This window comes from Stomoxys calcitrans, chromosome 1, assembly GCF_963082655.1.
Source record: "Stomoxys calcitrans chromosome 1, idStoCalc2.1, whole genome shotgun sequence".
Lineage (NCBI taxonomy): Eukaryota > Metazoa > Arthropoda > Insecta > Diptera > Muscidae > Stomoxys > Stomoxys calcitrans.
In genome coordinates, this window is record NC_081552.1 from 194055930 (window position 1) to 194076780 (window position 20851).

At 40.3% G+C, this 20851-nt stretch overlaps 1 protein-coding gene across 8 annotated transcripts in view; it reads right to left on the bottom strand.

Moving 5' to 3' along the window:
- Window positions 1–20851, bottom strand: part of LOC106092475 (FH1/FH2 domain-containing protein 3) — a 419829-nt gene that overhangs the window by 63478 nt on the left and 335500 nt on the right. For 5 of the 8 annotated variants that reach the window (XM_059364048.1, XM_059364051.1, XM_059364071.1 and 2 more), the window contains 5 exons: window positions 13579–13800; window positions 13260–13516; window positions 5298–5453; window positions 3603–4928; window positions 2965–3169 (listed from right to left, as the gene is read on the bottom strand). In XM_059364048.1, the coding sequence (XP_059220031.1) occupies window positions 2965–3169; window positions 3603–4928; window positions 5298–5453; window positions 13260–13516; window positions 13579–13800 (2166 nt within the window). The remainder of the gene's footprint in view (window positions 1–2964; window positions 3170–3602; window positions 4929–5297; window positions 5454–13259; window positions 13517–13578; window positions 13801–20851) is intronic. The other 3 variants (XM_059364068.1, XM_059364069.1, XM_059364063.1) reach the window with 2 other exon arrangements.

The following is a 20851-nucleotide window of genomic DNA, read 5'->3' on the forward strand; positions in this document are numbered from 1 at the left end:
ATTATGAATCCGCCTTTTTTGGCGCCAAGACTTGAAAGCGAGAGATCGGTCTATATGGCAGCTATATGCAAATCTGAACCTATATGGAACAAATTGAATAGGGATGTCAACTCACACAACTCACTGTCCCAAATTTCGGCGAAATCGGACAATAAATACGCCTTTTATGGGCCCAAATCGAGAGATTGAACTTTACGGCAGCTATATTCAAATCAAGATCGATCTGGGCCAAATTGAAGAATGGTGTCGACAGCCCTTACACAACTCATTGTCCCAAATTTAGACGAAATCGGCCAATAAATGCGCATTTTATGGGCGCAAAACCATAAATCGAGAGATCGGTCTATATGGCAGCTATATCCAAATCTGGACCGATCTGAACCAAATTGCAGAAAGATGTCGGAGAGCCTGACACAACCCACTGTCCCAAATTTCGGCGAAATCGGCCATTAAATGCGCCTTTTATGGGCCAAAACCCTTAAATCGAGAGATCGGTCTATATGGCAGCTATATACAAATCAAGATCGATCTGGACCAAATTGAAGAATGTTGTCGAAGGCCCTAACACAACACACTGTCTTAAATTTTGGCAAAATCGGACAATAAATGCGCCGTTTATGGGCCCAAGACCCTCAACCGGCGGATCGGTCTATATGGCAGCTATATCCAAATCTGGACCGATCTAAACCAAATTGCAGAAAGATGTCGGAGAGCCTAACACAACCCACTGTCCCAAATTTCGGTGAAATCGGACAATAAATGCGCCTTTCATTGGCCAAAAACCTTAAATCGAGAGGTCGGTCTATATGACAGCTATATCCAAATCTGGACCGAACTGTGCCATATTACAGAAGTATGTCAAGGGGCTTAACCTAACTCACTGTTTCAAATTTCGGCGATATCGGACAATAAATGCGCCTTTTATGGACCCAAAGCCTTAAATCGAGAGATCGGTCTATATGGCAGCTATATCCAAATCTGGACCGACCTGGGCCAATTTGAAGAAACATTTCAAGGAGTCTAACACAACTCACTGTCTCAAATTTCGGCGACGTCGGTCAATAAATGGGCCCGAGACTTAAAACGAGAGATTGATCTATTGGGTTGCCCAAAAAGTAATTGCGGATTTTTCATATAGTCGGCGTTGACAAATTTTTTCACAGCTTGTGACTCTGTAATTGCATTCTTTCTTCTGTCAGTTATCAGCTGTTACATTTAGGTTGCTTTAGAAAAAAAGTGTAAAAAAAAGTATATTTGATTAAAGTTCATTCTAAGTGTTATTAAAAATGCATTTACTTTCCGCAAAAAATCCGCAATTACTTTTTGGGCAACCCAATATATGGTAGCTATATTCAAATCTGGATCGATCTGGGCCAAATTGAAGAACGATGTCGATGGACATGACGCAACTCACTGTCCCCACTGTTTTGACGAAATCGGACAATACAGGCGTCTTTTATGGGCCCAAGGCCTTAAATCGAGAGATTGGTCTACATGGCAGCTATATTCAAATCTGGACCGGTCTGGGACAAATTGAAGAAGGGTATCAAAGACCCTCTCACAACTTACTGTCCCAAATTTCGGCGACGTCGGACAATAAACACGTCTTTTATGGTCCCGAGACCTCAAATCGAGAGATTGGTCTATATGGTAGCTATATTCAAATCTGGATCGATCTGGGCCAAATTGAAAAACGATATCGAAGACCCTAACACAACTTACTGTCCAAAATTTCGACGACGTCTGACAACAAACGCGATCGGTCCGAATCTGTACCGACTGGTGTGACAACATCCGTATTAGACGGATTATTATATCTTCCGCCATAGGATGGGAGTATACTAATTTCCTCATTCTGTTTGTAACTCCTCGAAATCTTGGTCTAAGACCCAATAAAGTAAATATTTTCTTGATCGTCACGACATTTTAAGTCGATCTAGCCATGTCCGTCCGTCCATCTGTCTGTCGAAAACACGCTAGCTTTCGAAAGAGTAATGCTAGCCGCTTGACATTTTGCCCAAATACCTTTCATTAGCGTAAGACGGTTGGGATTGTAAATGGGCCCAATCGGTCTATGTTTTCATATAGCTTCCATATAAACCCATCTGAGGTCTTGACTTCTTGACCTACTAGAGGGCGCATTTCTCATACGATTTATCTCATACGATATTGAAATTTTGCATGGAGTTTTTTGTTATAACTTCCAATAAAAGTGTCAAGTATGGTTCAAATCGTTGAATAACCTGATATAGCTGCCATATAAACCGATCTGGGATCTTGGCATCTTAGGCCTCTAGAGGGCGCAATGTTTACCCAAATTGGCAGAAATTTTGTACAACGGCTTTCAACATACGTGTTCAATATAGTCTTCATCGTTCTATTGCCTGATACAATTTTGTACAACGGCTTCTCTCATGACCTTCAACATACGTGTCTAATATGGTCTGAATCGATTCATAGCTTGATACAGCTTCCATATAAACCGATGTTCCGAATATGCTTCTTGAGCCCCTAAAAGGCGCAATTCTTATCCGAATGAACTGAAATATTGCACAATGACTTCTACAAAGTTCAGCATTCATTTATGGTTCGAATCGGACTATAACTTGATATATCTCCAATAGCAAAAAAAAGAGATAAGTTAGGTAGGTTAGGACAGTGTGGCAGTCCTTTACAGACTCACTTAGACAATATTTTGGACTTAAAATTGTGAGTTGTACCACAGTAGCGACAGACCACGGTTTCTGGCGGGAATCGAACCCGCCAACTCGGCTACCGGGGCGCCCTAAAAAGAGATACCGCTCAAAGAACTCGACAAAAGCGATCCATGGTGGAGGATATACAAGATTCGGCCCGGCCGAACTTAGCACGCTCTTACTTGTGCAATATATAGGACATCGTATAAACAATACTTATAGCTTACATAAGGATATACTTCTGAATAAACGAGCCAAAACAACTTACCTTGAAACTTCGCCTTTACTTTTGCTCTTCGCCAAACCCTCCTTGGCTTTCGATATTAAACCCGACATATCGCCCACTATGCGAGTCTGTAGTTTATCCTCATGCGTGGGACTTGTGGGTAAATTACTTAATTTTTGGGTTAAATCCTTAACGGTATGATCACGTTTCAATTGAGGTAAACGCTTTCTGTCCTCACTTTCAGACTCTAAAGGGGAGAGTAAAAGGGGACATGTGTTTAGTTAAGTCACTTTGGAAAAGGGAGAAAATATTAAAAAAAAAAAAAATTTTGGGGACAAGAGAGTTGAAAGATATTTCTATTTTATTATTGAATATTAATAGGAATAAGACGATGATCTCATGAGATTCATTCAGAAAAGAATCAAGCTTAGAGCATTCAAATGATTGGATGAAATATTCTGCAAGTCTGTAAAAGATCTTCATAGGGCAGAGGAAGGTTTGAGCAAATGATACTCAAAATTGAATTTGGGTAAAAGTTGTTCCCTTCCCAAAAATGAGGTTCTCTACAGACTTGGAACGAAGAATGCAATTTTTTATGTACATTTTGTTGTTGTTGTTGTTTTTTTTTTTCATTGTTTTTTTCTCTTTTATTGGTGTTAAAGATCTGATGAGGGACTTACCACTAATTTTGAGAAAATCAACAGCATCTGAGTTGGTGATAGTACTGTTACTGTTATTGGTATTATTGATATTGTTTGGATTATTGGAAAAATTATTAGCGGTACTGGAGGCAAGGCCAGTTGTCGATGTTGTTGTATTCTGATTGTTGCTGTTGTTGTTTTGGTAAAAATTCATGGGTCTCAAGAAGCCAAATAAATCTGGTGGTGGTGGCGGCGGTGGTGGTGGTGGGGGTGCCACCGATGTATTGGTTATGACATTGTAAGCGTTCGAGGGGGTTGAAGGCGGATACTCGCCCGGTGAAGTTTGAGGCGTAGTCGAACAGCCAGACGAGGAGGTAGTATAGGCTTGAGGAGAAAGCGTTTCATGCGAAGACCTCTCCTGGAACAGCTGCTTAGCTACTGCCGCAACAGCCCCTGGAGACACTATGGAAGGAGATGTTTTAGGGGTAAAATCAAAACCTGTCGCTGAGGGACTTGAACAATTTAAACTTTTCTTTGGACTTAGAACAGCAGCCAAGGCACTAGCTGCCGCCGACTTTGTAGAGCTATTGGAAGGGACACAGAGTGGAGTCGATGCAATTGGGGCGGGGGACTGTGGGTGTTGGTGAATGGGGGAGACATGAACGCTGGGCGACAAAGGCGAGGGGGACTGGTGATGGTTGCTGTTCGAGTGATGCTGATTTTGATTCTGATTCTTTGGTGTACTATTGTTGAACTGATTGTAATAGCAGTTCAGACGGTTGGTATTGCTCTCGAACTTTTTGTAGTGCAGCAGATTGCTATCGCTATTGTTATGATGTTCACTTGGCTCCACACCATTGCCCTGATTTCGATGGATGTTCTTTTTCATGCCATTGATGGCATTGCGTTCCATGAACAGGTTCTTCTTGTTGTTGTGGCCATTCTGTTGCTGCTGCAGTTTATTGATGTTCGATTTATCGAAGGAATTATTGATGATGGAAATGGTGTTGGTGCCCAGCAACTGCTTGGTGGGGCTCAACAGATTAATGTGATGGTTGGTGTTGTTGTTGTGTGCTGCATTGTTGGTGTTGCTGTTGTTGGGAGTATTAATGGCAGCAGCATTGGTATTGATGAGCAGGGCAATATTATTGGGATTAACAGCAGCAGCAGCAGCAGCGGGACCGCTATTGCCCAGATTGTTAAAGGGATGTTTAGGGCTTCCGGCATTAATTCCATGACTGCCAACATGGCCATTGCTGTTATTATGGATTCTGGCATCAGCATTGCTCTCCGGTATGATGGTCAATGATTCCGGGGGACTGTCGATATTTTTAATGGTTGCTGGAATGGCGGTTACAAGTTGGCCTGAGGCATGCAACAAATCCCATGCATTGATGTCGTATGAAATCCGCAAGATTTAATTGATTTTTTTTTATTTTTATATGCAGATAGACATTTGCCAATTGGTGGGGTTTATAAACGATGACACAATTTGGTTTTTTGCACAAAATGATGGTAATTAAACAGATGTTTCGTTTTTTGGATGATGACACAATACAGACAGGGAGTTTTTTTTTTTTTTTTTTGTTAATATTTTGACATAGAAATTAGAAAGATTTTATTTTGGTTATTAGATAAAACAAATCAAAAACAAAGTACAAACATCAAACATACTTTTGAGTTGGAGAATGGAAGCTATGATGTATGAATGTCGGTGAAAATGTGAAAACTTACCAAGTTCCTCGCGTTTCTCTAGACCATTGAGGTAACCATTTGCCGCAGCTACAGCTGCTGCCGCAGCTTCTTGTTGCTCTTTCAGAAAGCTTCTGTGTCGTTCGGCTCTTTCACGTCTTCTACGCAAACCAGGCGTAACTCCGGCAGCATCACGATCTGGAGTTTATTTTTTTTAATAAGGAGAAAGAGGGGAAAGTGGATTACTGGCAAATAGTTTTTATAAACCATGAGGAATTTGGGTAAAGTTAGAAATCATACAAAACCAGAAAGGAAAGGCAAAAGTCGACATACGACATTTAATACACAGAACCCATGTCTAAATCTAGTCTTAATTTTGAATACCTATTGAATAGAATCTTATAAAAGCACCTAAATTATGGCTACTGCAGTTAAAAAAGCGTACATTCGATAAAAAAAATATATGCATGAGAGTTACAAGTAAATCTGAATTTTGGCGCTAAAAAATGGCCACAATTGTGACTATTGCAGCCTCAAAAGTCCCTATCGGATGGAAGATATATATAAGAGTTCGATACGATTTTAATAAAATTTTGCACACGAATTGAGACGCAAAATATACAAGTAACAAGTAAAAGCGTGATAAGTTCGGCCGTGCCGAATCTTATATACCCTCCGCCATGTATCGCATTTGTCGAGTTCTTTTCCCGGCATCTCTTCTTAGGCAAAAAAGATTTGCTCTGCTATTAGAGCGATTTCAAGATATGGTCCGGTTTGGACCACAATTAAATTATATGTTGGAGACCTGTGTAAAATGCCAGCCAATTCGAATTAGAATTGCGCCCTTTGGGGGCTCAAGAAGTAAAGTAGAGAGATCGATTTATATGGGAGCTGTATCAAGCTATGAACCGATTTGAACCTTATTTGACACAGTTGTTGAAAGTGAGAATAAAATAGGTCATGCAAAATTTCAGCCAAATCGGGTAGGAATGCGCCTTCTAGAAACTCAAGAAGTCAAGTCCCCAGATCTGTTTATATGACAGCTATATCAGGTTATGAACCAATTTGAACCATACTAGTTGTTGGATATCATAACAAAATACTTCGTGCAAAAATTCATTAAAATCGGATAAGAATTGCGCCCTCTAGAGGCTCAAGAAGTCAAGTCCCCGGATCTGTTTATATGACAGCTATATCAGGTTATGGACTGATTTGAACCATACTTGCCACAGTTGTTGGATATCATAACAAAACACGTCGTGCAAAATTTCATTTTAATCGGATAAGAATTGCGCACTATAGAGGCTCAAGAAGTCAAGACCCAAGATCGGTTTATATGGCAGCTATATCAGATTATGGACCGATTTGAACCATACTTGGCACAATTGTTGGAAGTGATACCAAAGCACCACGTGCAAAATTTCAGTTAAATCGGACCAGAATTGCGCCCTCTAGATACTCAAGAAGTCAAGACCCAAGATCGGTTTATATGGCAGCTATATCAAAACATGAACCGATGAACCCGACCGACATACACTAATAAGAAGTATTTGTGCAAAGTTTCAAGCGGCTAGCTCTACGCCTTCGAAAGGATGGAATCCACCATGGATTCTGCTAAAAATGTATAAAAAATAAATTTAGTTGAAGCCGAACCGGGCCCGCTCCGCTGCGCCTTCTTTAACTCTCTAATATCTTTTTAGGGTGGGGACACTTCGTCCCGAATGTGAATATCTAATTCATGCTATTGTAGCCTATGACGCTGAACGCATTCGTATCCTGGCGAGAACATCGGACAAAGCGGTGGCATTTTTAAAAATTTTCCCATAGAGGTTTCACACTGCGGGACACCGTTCGGGATCGGCTATAAAAAAAGGCCCCTTATCATTGAGTTTAAACTTGAATCGGAAAGCACTCATTGATGTGTGAGAAGTTTGGCCCTGTTGGGTTCCTGGTGTTTTTTAAATTTGGGTAATGAGAAGTGCTTTTTAGGGGAGGGATGGCACCTCATACAATGCGACTTAAATATGGACATCAAATTCGTGCTGCTTTTCCAAATTCCTACAATTTGAGCCCCATATCGCCTTGGCCGGTAAATATGAACCGTTTGGAGGTCGTTTTGGGCTTGGAGCGACCACCGGCTCTTTGCACTGGAAATAGATATCATCATTCGTTCTTTATTCCTATCGGAAACCCTAAAACAGTTGGCTTCAAAATTGGCTATCAAAGACGTTTTCTACTCTGATATACCTTTAACTTGAGTCCCAATTTGACGTATCTTTAGGAGGAAAAGCGCCACCTCGACTTGAACGCATATTTTAATGTCATATTCGTAATCTACTCCCAAATACCTTTCATTTGTGTCCCATTTAGCCATGGTCGGCTAATATGCCCATTTGGGGTTGGACGACTTCCCATTACTTGGGCCTTATGTTTTATGCCATATTTGTAATCTACTGCCTAACACTTTTAATTTGAGTCCCATATTGACATGAACTTCGAATATAAAGGGTGATTTTTTTGAGGTTAGGATTTTCATGCATTAGTATTTGACAGATCACGTGGGATTTCAGACATGGTGTCAAAGAGAAAGATGCTCAGTATGCTTTGTCATTTCATCATGAATAGACTTACTAACGAGCAACGCTTGCAAATCATTGAATTTTATTACCAAAATCAGTGTTCGGTTCGAAATGTGTTCATTCAACGTAACGTTGCGTCCAACAGCATCTTTGAAAAAATACGGTCCAATGATTCCACCAGCGTACAAACCACACCAAACAGTGCATTTTTCGGGATGCATGGGCAGTTCTTGAACGGCTTCTGGTTGCTCTTCACTCCAAATGCGGCAATTTTGCTTATTTACGTAGCCATTCAACCAGAAATGAGCCTCATCGCTGAATGGTGAATGAACACATTTCGAACCGAACACTGATTTTGGTAATAAAATTCAATGATTTGCAAGCGTTGCTCGTTAGTAAGTCTATTCATGATGAAATGTCAAAGCATACTGAGCATCTTTCTCTTTGACACCATGTCTGAAATCCCACGTGATCTGTCAAATACTAATGCATGAAAATCCTAACCTCAAAAAAATCACCCTTTATATCTGTTTAGAGAAGTTTTGGGGTTGGGGGACCTTTGGGTACTTGAATCCAAATTTTAATACCAGTTTCGTTTTCTGCTTCCAATACCTCTCATTTGATACCCTTATTGTGTCCATCGGACCACTTTCGGATATAGGTGGCGTTTTTGGGGAGGGTCTGCCTCCACCCGATGTCTAAAAATTATATAGCCTATGTTTCCTTCTGGACAAACGTACACAATTTATGAAAATGTTAAGGAAATCGATTCAGTCAAGCGTTTTTGAGGGGTGGCGTAACCGTAATTCGAAATCTACTCCCGAATACTTTTCATTTCAGCCCCATGTTGAAATGAATATGTCTGTTTGAGGGAGTTTTGGGGTTGGGGCGACCCGATGGGTACTTAGACTCAAATTTGTATACAATATTCTTATTCTACTCTCCAATACCTTTCATTTGATAACAATATTATCCCGATCGGTCCACTTTTGATTTTGTGATGTGTTTTTGGCATAAGGGGAGGGTCCGTCCCCCTTCCGATACCGAAAAATTATATAGCCTATGTTTCCCTCCAGACCAACGTACACAATATGCGGAAATTTCGAGAAAATCGGTTCTGCCGTTTTTCATACTATGCGGAACAAACAAACCGTGTCTCATATATCCGTGATTGGTTAATATGAACATTTTGGGCGTTTTTGTGGGGGTGGGGTGACCCCCTATACTTCGACATGAATTTGTATGCCAGATTCGTTATCTATTCCAGCACACTTTTCATTTGATACCCATATTGTCCTTATCGGCCCACTTTTGATTTGAGTGGTTTTTTTGGAGTAATGGGGGAGGGTCCGCCCCCTTCCGTTATCAATAAATTATAAAGCCTTTTCCTACTTTCTGGCCATATTCGTAATCTACTCCCGATTACCTTTCATTTGAGTCCCATATTGTCACGATCGTCAAATAAACCCATTTTAAGGGGTTTTGGGGCTGGGGCGGCCCGCCAGGTAGTGGGACCCAACTTTCATTATGAAATTCGTACTCTACTCCTGAATACCTTTCATTTGAATCCCATACTGTCCCGATCGGTTCACTATTATTTTTGGGTAGTAATTTTGGGTTAAGGGGGTCCGCCCCCCTCACTATATCAAAAAATTATATAGCCTATGTTTTCCTTCCAGATCAACCAACACAATTTGCGAAAATTTTAAGGAAATCGGTTCAGCCGTTTTTGAGTCTATATGGAACAGACAAACAAACACAAATTGAATATTATATATAAGAAGAAGATTTAAGCGTAGCCTAATCGGGCCCGCTCTGCTGCGCCTTCCTTTACATTATGTGGAAAAAAATTATGCTTTGGACAATTAAAGAGCTTTTAGTGAAATACCATTCTACTTAAATGGTATGTGTGTATCGCTTGAATAAGAGTTTAACAATATAAATACCTTTATTTGCATCCATTTGATCTTCATTAGTCGGAGTCGAATTCGCTCGGAGGGTTAAGGGTTATAAAAGCTTGGATGTTAGATGTAGGCCACTTTTGAAAAAAAAAACTTTATTTGAGCCCGATACTCTCGTTGGGACTTGGAAGTGGGAAGACCCCCAAGGTGGTGGTGGTTTGTGGAAAAGGAGGTGTATTGACCCCCAGAGACGTGGTCCCGGAAGTAGGTATCAATTTCGTGCTCTTCTCCCAAATAACGTGTATTTGAGACCCACTTTGCCATGGTCATTATTAATGTATGTCCAATTTAAGGGTGTTTTGGAGCGTTAGTGGTCCTGCAGACACTTAACCCCACTGAAAAACTACCAGCATCCCATAAACCACTGCCATTGGTTTATGGGATGAGGCGTCCCCCTTTGTGACTTGATCCTGAAAATATATATCTGATTCGTATTCTTCTCTAAAATATCTTTTACTAGAGCCTCATATTGCTATGGTTGGTAAATTTGTCCTTTTGGAGGGTGCTTTGGGGAGGGGCAGCTCTGTAGACACTTCTTATCGAATGTTGATATCACATTCGTGCTCTACTCCCAAAGACCTATCATTTGAGTCACATATTACTACTGTCGGTAATATGGTCCTCTTTGGGGATTGATTTAGGGGAGGGGCGCCCCCCAAACACTTGGGTCCACACTTGAATACCAGATTCGTATTCTACTCTAAAATACCTTTTATTTGAGCCTCATATTGCTATGGTCGGTAGCAATAAATTTTTCCTCTTTGGAGGGTGCTTTGGGGAGGGGTGGCTCTGTAGTCACTTTTTACCGAATGTTGATATCAGATTCGTGCTCTACTCCCAAAGACCTATCATTTGAGTCACATATTACTACGGTCGGTAAATTGGTCCTCTTTGGGGATTGATTTGGAGGAGGGGCGCCCCTCAAACACTTGGGTCCATTAATTAAGCGACATATTGCTATGATCAGTAAATATGTCCAATTTAGGGATGTTTTGGGGTTGGGGCGGTTATTTTTATAACAAGTTCGTTTTCCACTCTCAAATGCCTTTCATTTGAGTCCCATATTGCAGTGATTGCTCTATCAAAATATATTCGGTGGGTTTTGTTGGTAGGGCGGTCCCTCTAGGCACCCCATTCGAAATTTGGATACCAAATTTTTGGTTTTAGGTTACTAAAAGAAAGTACACAAAATTTCGCTTAAATCGCTCCATCCATCTTTCTGAAAATTAGGGTAAGGGGGAGGGTCCGTCCCCCATCAGACATCAAAAAATGTAGTACCCTATTTTGCACAAATACTTCTTATCAGAGTAGGTCAGTTGGGATATTAAATGGGCCAAATCGGTCCATGTTGTGATATAGATGCATTATAAACCGATCTTGGGTCTTGACTCCTTGAGCTTCTAGAGGGCGCAATTCTTACCCGATTTGGTGGATGTGGTGTTTTGGCATCACTTCCGACAACTGTGTTAAGTATGGTCTTAATCGGTAGATAATCTATTATCGCTGCCATATAAACCGACCCTGGGTCTTGACTTATAGAACTTGTAGAGGGCGCAATTCTTATTCGATTTGGCTGAAATTTAGCATGAAGTGTTCTGGCATGTAAACCGATTTCCTAATTATACTTCTTGAGCCTATAGAGGGCGCATTTCCTGTCCTGAAATTACGAGCGACGTATTTCGTTATGACTTCCGACAACTGTGTTAAGTATGGTTGAAATCGGTTCATAACCTGATATAGCTGCTATATAAACCGATCTTGGATCTTGATTTCTTGAGCTTCTAGAGGATATTGGATCTTGATTTCTTGAGCTTTTTACTTCCAAGAACTGTGTCAAGTATGGTCTAAATCAGTCCATATACTGATATAACCGCCATATAAGACGATCTACCGATTAGACTTCTTGGGCTCCTAGAGGGCGCAATTCTTATTCAATATGTTTGAAATTTTGTATATGTCGTTTTGGTATAACTTCCAACAATTGTTCCAAGTATGGTTTAAATCGGTCTAGAAACTGATATAGCTGCCTTAAAAACCGATCTCCCAGTTTGAATTTTTGAGCCTCTGGAGGGCGCAATTATTACTCGATTTGCCTGAAATTTCGAGGTGGTGTTTTTCGATGACTGCCGTTTTTCTACTTGAAAAAGTCATTCAGAGAACTTGACAAATGCCATCCATGGTAGGGGGTGCATCAGATTCGGCCCGGCCGAACTTAGTACGATTTTACTTGATATATATAATAAACTTCTGTCAAACCAGCTTCTAGGAACCGAACAAATATAATAGAAAGACCGGTTTATATGGGAGTTATATCAGGTTATAGACCGATTTGGACCGTACTAGGTACAATTGTGGGAAGTCTTAACAGAACCCTACAATTATTGGAAGCCTTAATCAATTGGCCTCTAGTATACGTTCGCAATTTTGATGTCAATCTCCTTCTTATTACACTCCAAAACTGATCGTGACCCTCCTGTCCTGGTTATTATAGCCCTAATGGCCAGTTTACTGTCCGCAAAGATGGTCATACTCGACGTCTTCGCTTAAACACCATGCCACCACGGGATAGCTGTGAGCACCACACAGGCTGGAACATTGAGGTCCGATCTTTGTGGTGTTCTTTGCTGTCACGAGAAGCTTAGCTGCGAGCTACCGGCGCGTCCACAGGTTGCTGATAGTGGAATGCTCCATACGGAGTAGCTGCAACTACAGTCGTGGACAATCAGCGGTATCGAGTGGAGAATCTCAGCGAGAGGCCGGGTGGCAGCCTCTCGATACGGCAAGACGAGATGTTGGCGTTTTTAAATAACCAATGGGCATCAAGTTCCCGCGGCGATCAATCGTATAAATCGGTACAAGCGCACCCACCTATAACGAGAAAGTCGAGAAAGTGATAGCAATTGGTTATTTAAAGACGCCAATAATTCGCCTTGTCATATCGAGTATCGTAAGCACTCGTTGTTGTTGTAGCAGTTTGTTGTCTTCTATCTTTCGTCTGCTTGATTATGTTGAGTGCCAACACCCAGGAACTCTCTTCGACTAAGATGGTATGCGTCCACAGGGATCTGGGTCTTGCTGGGCAGTTAAACTGGTGACGAGTATCGTGCGGTCCCTGGTTACAATCGGGACATACATCTTGCACGTTGGCATCAATCCTTTTTCTGTAGCAGTTGAGGCCACAGCATCTACCGGAACGTAATTCCGGCCAGTGGTGCTCATAGTTATCACGTGCGCTGTGCTATACCGCCTAGTGTTGTACGTTTATCTGTTTGTGTCTCTCTTCTGTTTATTTTCTATCTTCTTTTGGGGCAAACACAATGACCTAAGGTTTCCGTTTGAAGTGGCTTGTAACCAAGGTTTCTAGTCCTCTAACTTTATCTAACATTTCCCTCTAACAAAGTAAACTTTGGTGGTTTAGCCTACAAACTCTACCAAAATTAAATGCATTGCAATTCTCGTCTTACGATTTTTATCTGCAAAAACGCCATTGCCAAATTCCGCTGAATTGGTGGAACTTGAACTATCTTCATCCAAGGCAGGCTGGTTGGGTGTTAGACGGGCAGCTGTGGGAAGCACCTTATTAATATTGCCGGGACTGGTGCCAGTGCTATGACGTCGTGATTTTCTCCGTTCTGCTGTATCGGTTGAATTACGAAATCGCTGGGTTTTACGTAAAGTATTATCAGGTAAACGCAAACCATCCGATTCGCCATCTTCAAACCTGTAGAAAAGGAAAAGTTGACATTTTATTTTTTTTTATTTTCTATTATCAATCCAACTTACTTCAATACCGCCTCATAGAGTTGCAATTGATTTATTAGATCTATATCAGTCCCTGTTTTGGACATGTAATGTTGTATCACAGATTCCATGCCTTGTTGCTCCAGCAGATCACTCTCATCGTAAAAACTGTCCTGATCATTTAAACCACCCAAGGTTTTGTTGATCAGCGACGCTGCATATATCACCAGTTCAGCATCGGCATTATCGTAGTCTTTTAAAAGTCTAGGGGGAAAAATGATACATTTTGATAGGTAAAATATGAGAAAATCAATCGTTATTTTTTTAGCAACACTTAGAAGTCCTTGAGACAAACGAAAATGTACTCTAAAAGAAATTAATTTGTAAAACTAGCTAATCGCACGAAAATGTTCACGATTTAATTCCATTTTTTGGGCGAGATGAGTCTTTTAAGTTACTGCGCAAACAACACAAATTGCGCTCGTATGTCAAAACGTTCTGAGTACGTATAATCACAAAAATTTCAAGCTTTACGATGGAGCTGTCATTTGGCAGATTGCAACACAAGGGTTGTCCAATCCCGAAATATAAAAGGCAACCCTCGTATTTCCATATGGCGGGCTTTGGAGGTAGCACGGCCCCCCTAGGTATCCCACCCATAATAAGGATACCAAATTTCTGTTTTTGAGTTATTATAAAGTTATTGAGTTAAAAGAATCTGAAACCCAAATCTTTAATGAACTGGACAAAAGATTATGCGAGTAACGTGCAGACATTGTTGATATCAGTGATAGAGTCACGCATCTAGAGACTGCAGTATGTGAAATCGATGTTCTCAAACTGGATATAAAAGAGATCAAACTCCAAGTCTTACGTTAAGAAAATGCTCCGGTTGCTGCAGATCTTCGTATTAATAGAAACCCTTCAATGAAAACCTAAACAACATTTTCACAAAAACCTGCACAAGCTGTAATATTCCGACTCCAAAACTCAAATCTATACACTGGATAAGAAACAGAAACAACGGATGCAGTAATTATCGCTCCGTATGACAAAGTGGGGTGCGTTTATAGACCGAACAACCGTTCGGATACGAGAGATTTATTCTCAGTCCTTGAAACTCTCTCTCTCTCTCTCTTGCTTACTCAGACATTGTGGTTGCTGGGGACTTCAACTCTAACGTTTTACAGGACACGGGCTTGACATTTGAAATGTCTTTCTTGGGGCTTTTGCCTGTCAATTCAACAGTTCCCACGCATTTTTCCGCATCCTCCAACACACGCATCTCGATCTGTTCTTTGTTAGTGACACTTCTAAAGTCCTCCTATGCGACCAACAGTCAGCCTCATGTTTTTCGAACCATGACTTGATCTTTTTATATTATGAATTTGAGCTCATCAGGACTAGGGAAACTTATTCATATAGAGATTTTGGCCGTCTCGACCATGATTTTTTGCTTCCGAGTGCTGTACTTATTGACTGGGATCTGATATTTCGTATGGAAACTATCGATGATCAAACTGACTTTCTACAGAGGCATATCCGTGACCTACAGGAACTTACGGTTCCACTCAAGACTAGAGAAGTGTCTTCCAGATCGAAACCGTGGTTCTCCCGGGATATTCGTTCGGCTATTCACCAGAGAAATGTGTCGCATCGCAGGTGGAGACGTTTCAGGATGCCTGAGTTACATGATGCCTTTCGCTCAGCAAGAGACCACGTCAATAAGTTGATTAAGGTAGCGAAGAAAGACTACTATTGGGTTGCCCAAAAAGTAATTGCGGATTTTTTAAAAGAAAGTAAATGCATTTTTAATAAACCTTAGAATGAACTTTAATCAAATATACTTTTTTTACACTTTTTTTCTAAAGCAAGCTAAAAGTAACAGCTGATAACTAACAGAAGAAAGAATGCAATCACAGAGTCACAAGCTATGAGAAAATTTGTCAACGCCGACTATATGAAAAATCCGCAATTACTTTTTGGGCAACCCAATATTATAGACGCTTTACTTCTGCAATAGGCTCCAAGAGTACGTGGAAGGTTATTCGAGACATAGGAATTGGGAAGGATACTAATAGATGTTCAAAAAACTTGGACATCAATGGGCTTAATGATGCCTTTGTCAATGTCCCACATATCCCAGTTGATCCCAATTTCTATGGCTTCAATATCTCCCCCTCTCTCGAAGACGACTCTGGTTTTGGCTTCAGCTGTATTGGTCCCGCCAATGTCCATGAGTGTGTCGCGACTGTAAAGTCTAACGCTGTCGGGTTTAATGGCATTGATCCTAAATTTGTAAGGCTCTAGCTCCCCCTTATTATTCCTCATGTAACCTATGTTTTCAATAGGATTTTGACCACGAGTTATTTTCCTTTAGCGTGGAAGCATGCCAAGGTCATTTCACTGCCTAAGAATTCCAAGCAATATAGACAAATTGCGATTCTTTGTTACTTGTCAAAGGTCTTTGAGAAATTGCTGTTCTTGCAAATGACGTCTTTTGTCAACGAGAACTCTTTGTTATATGTGAGTAAGTCCGGGTTTCGTCCTAACCACAGTTGCGTAACTGCCTTGGTCACTGAGAGGATCAGGGTCAGTTTTGAGAATGACAAGATAAATTTCCTTGTTCTTCTTGACCATTCTAAGGCATTTGACATTGTTTACATCTTTACAATTTTCGTACCTGTCACACCGCACTCAGTCCGTCAGTTATAAGTCTTCTGTATCGTCGCCTCTGCTTGTTTTAAAAGGTGTTCCTCAGGGATAAATTCTGGGTCCTCTTCTCTTTTCATTGTACAGTAACGACTTGGCGAGTCAATTGTCTTAATGTGAGGTACATATGTACGCTGACGATGTACAGATATATATCGGCAGTCCGAGGGATGAGATTGCGTCTGCTTAATCATGATCTGTCAAGAGTCAGCACGTGGGCGAAAGCCAATGGCCTGTGTCTCAACCCTGTAAAGTCCAAGTGTGTTGTTATCATAAACAGGCTGTCTCGTTTTTCATGTGATGTCGGTATATTCATTAACGACGCTAGTTTGGAAATCGTTCCTCATGCAAAGAACTTGGGCGTGATTATTAATAGCACTCTGACTTGGAGTAATCATATCGAATCGGTCGTTGGTCAGGGATATTCAAAATTGAGTGCTCTCTGGGGCACTCAGTCGGTTACTCCGCTGCGGGTTAGGTCTCTCTTGGCAAAGACTTATCTTGTTCCTGGCATTCTCTTCGGCTGTGAGTTGTTTGCTAATTGCGACTCGGTAAGTAGACGTAAGTTAAACACCTTTTTTAATAGCGTTACTCGTTATGTATTTGGCTTGAGACGACGCGACTCCATCTCTGAATACTCTCCCAAACACTTGACCCCAAATTTGATACCTAAATCGTTGTCTATATCAAATACCTATTATATGAGAACCTTATAGCCATAGTAAGCAAACACGGCCGATTTGAAGGGAGTTGAGGGGGCGGGGCGGACCCTGAAATTATATCACCATCGTGCTGGAGCATGATGTTGTTTGAGTCCCATAATGTCAAGCATTTCGAGACCCAACTTATTCAGAGCTACGGGTCTTGTTCAGATCGACACAAAATCATTTTTTTTTTGCTTATCTACATTCAAAATCATATTTCAAAACTACAGGAGGACCTGCAGATCTTTAAAAATGTTGGTATACCACATTTTTAAATGTGTCTATCCCAATTGGAGGGTAAAAAGTTTACTCTTCTACCAAAGACAGTTATTGCTGTCCTATTCTATCCTGATCGGCCTACATGACAGTTTGGTGTTGTTTTTATTGGGAGGAGAGGGTCGGTGCCCCCGACGCTAAGACCCAAAAGACAATTTTTTTGAGTCCTTTAATGTCGAGATCTACATGTTCGGCTGAACGGCAGAACGTGATCCAGATACTTGAATCCTTATCTCAACATTAGGTTCGAACTCCACTGTCATAGACCTTTCGTTTGATTCACATATTATCCCAATCTAATTACACGTCTTATTAAAGCGTATTAGGTAGGTGGGCCGATTCCAGACTCTGTCCCAAATGTGTACATCAGATTCATAGGCATCTCTCAAAGACCATTCATTTGATACCCATTTTGTGACGTTCGATATTCATGTGCGTTTTGGGGTTGGAGAGGCCCCGTAGACATCTTGGGCCAAATTGTTATAATAGATGTGTACACAACTTCCAAACACCTTTCTTGTCCTAATGAGGGGTTTGTGAGGGGTGGGAGCCCCTCAGACACCAAGAAATAAAATTTTTTATAAGCTTTTTACGACATTTTTTAATTCCTTTCATTTGGTATCCACATTGTCCCAATCGGTAAGTATGTCCTACTGGGGGGGTTTTGGGGGGTGGGGAGGCCCCTCAGAAACCATAGAATAAATTTTTATGTCAGATTTGTACTCTACTTTTAAATACCTTTCATTTGATACCCATGCGGTAAAAGTGTCCTGTTGGGGGGTGTTTTTGGGGATGGGGAACCTCCCCTGACACTAAAGGTGACATTTTTATGCCAAGTACGTACTCTACTCTTAAATAACTCTCATTTGACACTGATATTGCCTAAAGCGGTAAAAGTGTCCTGTTGGGTGGTGTTTTTAAAAGTGGGGAACCATCCGCCACTAAAGGTGACATTTTTATGCCAAACACGTACTCTTCTCTTAAATAGCTCTTATTTGGTACCCATATTGCCAAAAGCGCCACAAGTGTCCTGTTGGGCGGTGGGGGACCCCCAGACCCTTATAATGAAATTTGTAAGCCAACTTCGAACCCTACTCTTAAAAACCTTTTATTTGATACCCATATTGTACCAGTCGATAAACATGTCCGTTCGGGAGGGTTTTGAGATGGGGCGTCTCCCCAGATTAGTTGACCCCAAAATTGCATACCAATTTTGTGTTTTTGCGGTACCGTAAGGTGGCATACAAAATTTCGCTTAAATCTGTGCACCCATCTCCGAGATCGGATGTTTTTGAAAGTTGGGGTAAGGGGGAGGGTCCGCCCCCTCCCCTTCGGATATCAAAAAATGTGATAGCCTAGTTTCAACGGGGGCTGAAGCTCTACCATCTGTGAAAATTTCATGAAAATCGGTTCAGGCGTTTTTTAGTCTATACGGAACAGACAAAAAAACACACAAATAAACTAACAAAGCGCTACAATTTAATTTTTATATAATAGATGGATGGATGGCACCTTATCATTGAGCTTAAACTTGAATCGAACTGCACTCATTGATATGTGAGAAGTTTGCCACTGTTCCTTAGTGGAATGTTCATGGGCAAAATTTGCATAATAAATGGAGCCTTAGACGAATATTTTGTGGTGTTACAAACGGAATGGCGAAATTAGTATAACCCCAGTATATGGTGCAGGGTATTGTAAGTGAAATTTATAGTTTTGTAATACAAACTTTATTTATTTAAAATATTCACCCAGCCACAAACATCCTCATTGCTACCCTAATGTTAACTGAAAAAATGCATGTATGTGCCTAAAAGTATGCTTCGTTTCTTCATCAACAATACAAAATTCGAAAAAATCCTATCGTATAAAGGCCCCACTGTCAACTAAAGTCGAATCACCAAAAAAAGAAGGATAATACAACATTTCACTAAACTGGATAATTTGGCATGTATTAAGATATATTTTTTTAATTAGTGCACAAATTACAGTAATTTCAAATATGTTACAAGCTTTGTTTTTAATTGGCTATGAAACAAAGGTGTTGTGTTGTGTGTGTGAAAGTGTTTTAAAAAAGTGCAAAATGGTAATGGCTTTCATACGGGAAGATTGTTAAGAAAGTCATTGGGAAACAAACAATTTTTATTACAAAAAACAGATTTAAATGTGAAAAATTAATTCCCATTAATTGCCAATTAAAAATTATAACGATAGCATATAAAAGGCAAAGTTGGCATGCTACCTCATAAATGGAAAGTGAAGAAATTCAAACCAAATAAAATTTAATTCATTTTTGTTTATTTGTTTTGGCTACTAGGGTCGGTTATATGAATAAATCATTTTTTCTGAGGCACTGATGAGGGTCATACCAGCTGAGAAACGCGTCTGCCAATGGTGCCATATCTATACCCGATTGTCAAACTTGGAATTTACGAAGATACCAAAACATTTATCAAAAAGCACAAGGATATTAACCGGATAATGACGGCCGATAAAGGTAATAAAACAGTGGTATTGTAAAAAGAAGATAACAACAACAAAATGGAAAAACTGTTAGAGGACAAGAACACGTACAAGACTGTAAGGGAGGATCCTACAATGAAATTAGAAAGGACGAACAATAACATCGTACAAGAACTGTACAAGAATAATAACGTAACAAAATGGGAAGGATCGAAGTTAGTTTGCAATTCAGCCTTGGCTCCACAACTTAACGGTTTGCCGAAAATACATAAGGACAAAGTACCTCTTAGACCTATTTCTTCTTCAACGAAAGTGACGTGCTACAATTTATCGAAATTCATCGGAAATATATTTACAACACCAACATCTTCATTATACAACGTCAGAAATTCGATGGAGGTAAAAGAAAGAATAAGGGAAGTGATATTAGAAAATGACGATATACTTGTATCATTTGACGTGGTATCATTATTTACAAATATACCAACACATTTGGCTATAAAAAAAACATCATGAGTAAGTCGGAACATCTCAAGGAACACACTAAGATGACAAAACAGATGTTCTTAAAAATCTTGCAATTCTGTCTCATAGAAAACCACTATTTTAAATATTGGGTTGCCCAAAAAGTAATTGCGGATTTTTCATATAGTCGGCGTTGACAAATTTTTTCACCGCTTGTGACTCTGTAATTGCATTCTTTCTTCTGTCAGTTATCAGCTGTTACTTTTAACTTGCTTTAGAAAAAAAGTTTAAAAAAGTATATTTGATTAAACTTCATTCTAAGTTTTATTAAAAATGCATTTACTATCTTTTAAAAAATCCGCAATTACTTTTTGGGCAACCCAATACAATACGAGGAGAAGATTTACCATCAAACATATGGTATGCCAATGGGCAACCCCCTCTCACCGACAATAGCTAACATTGTGTTAGACACACTTTTGGACGAAGTGTTGGGGGAACTAAGAAGCCGAAATATAGAAAGTTTTTAACGAAATACGTGGACGTCCTCTTGGGACCGTCCGAACCGATATTGTTCATAATCAATAGCAAAATTTCATTAAAATCGGACAATAAATTCGACGTGTACCTTGATCACAGTATACATGGACATCGGGAAATGATTCTAAACCGATCGATGGGTCTAGCTCTTCTCC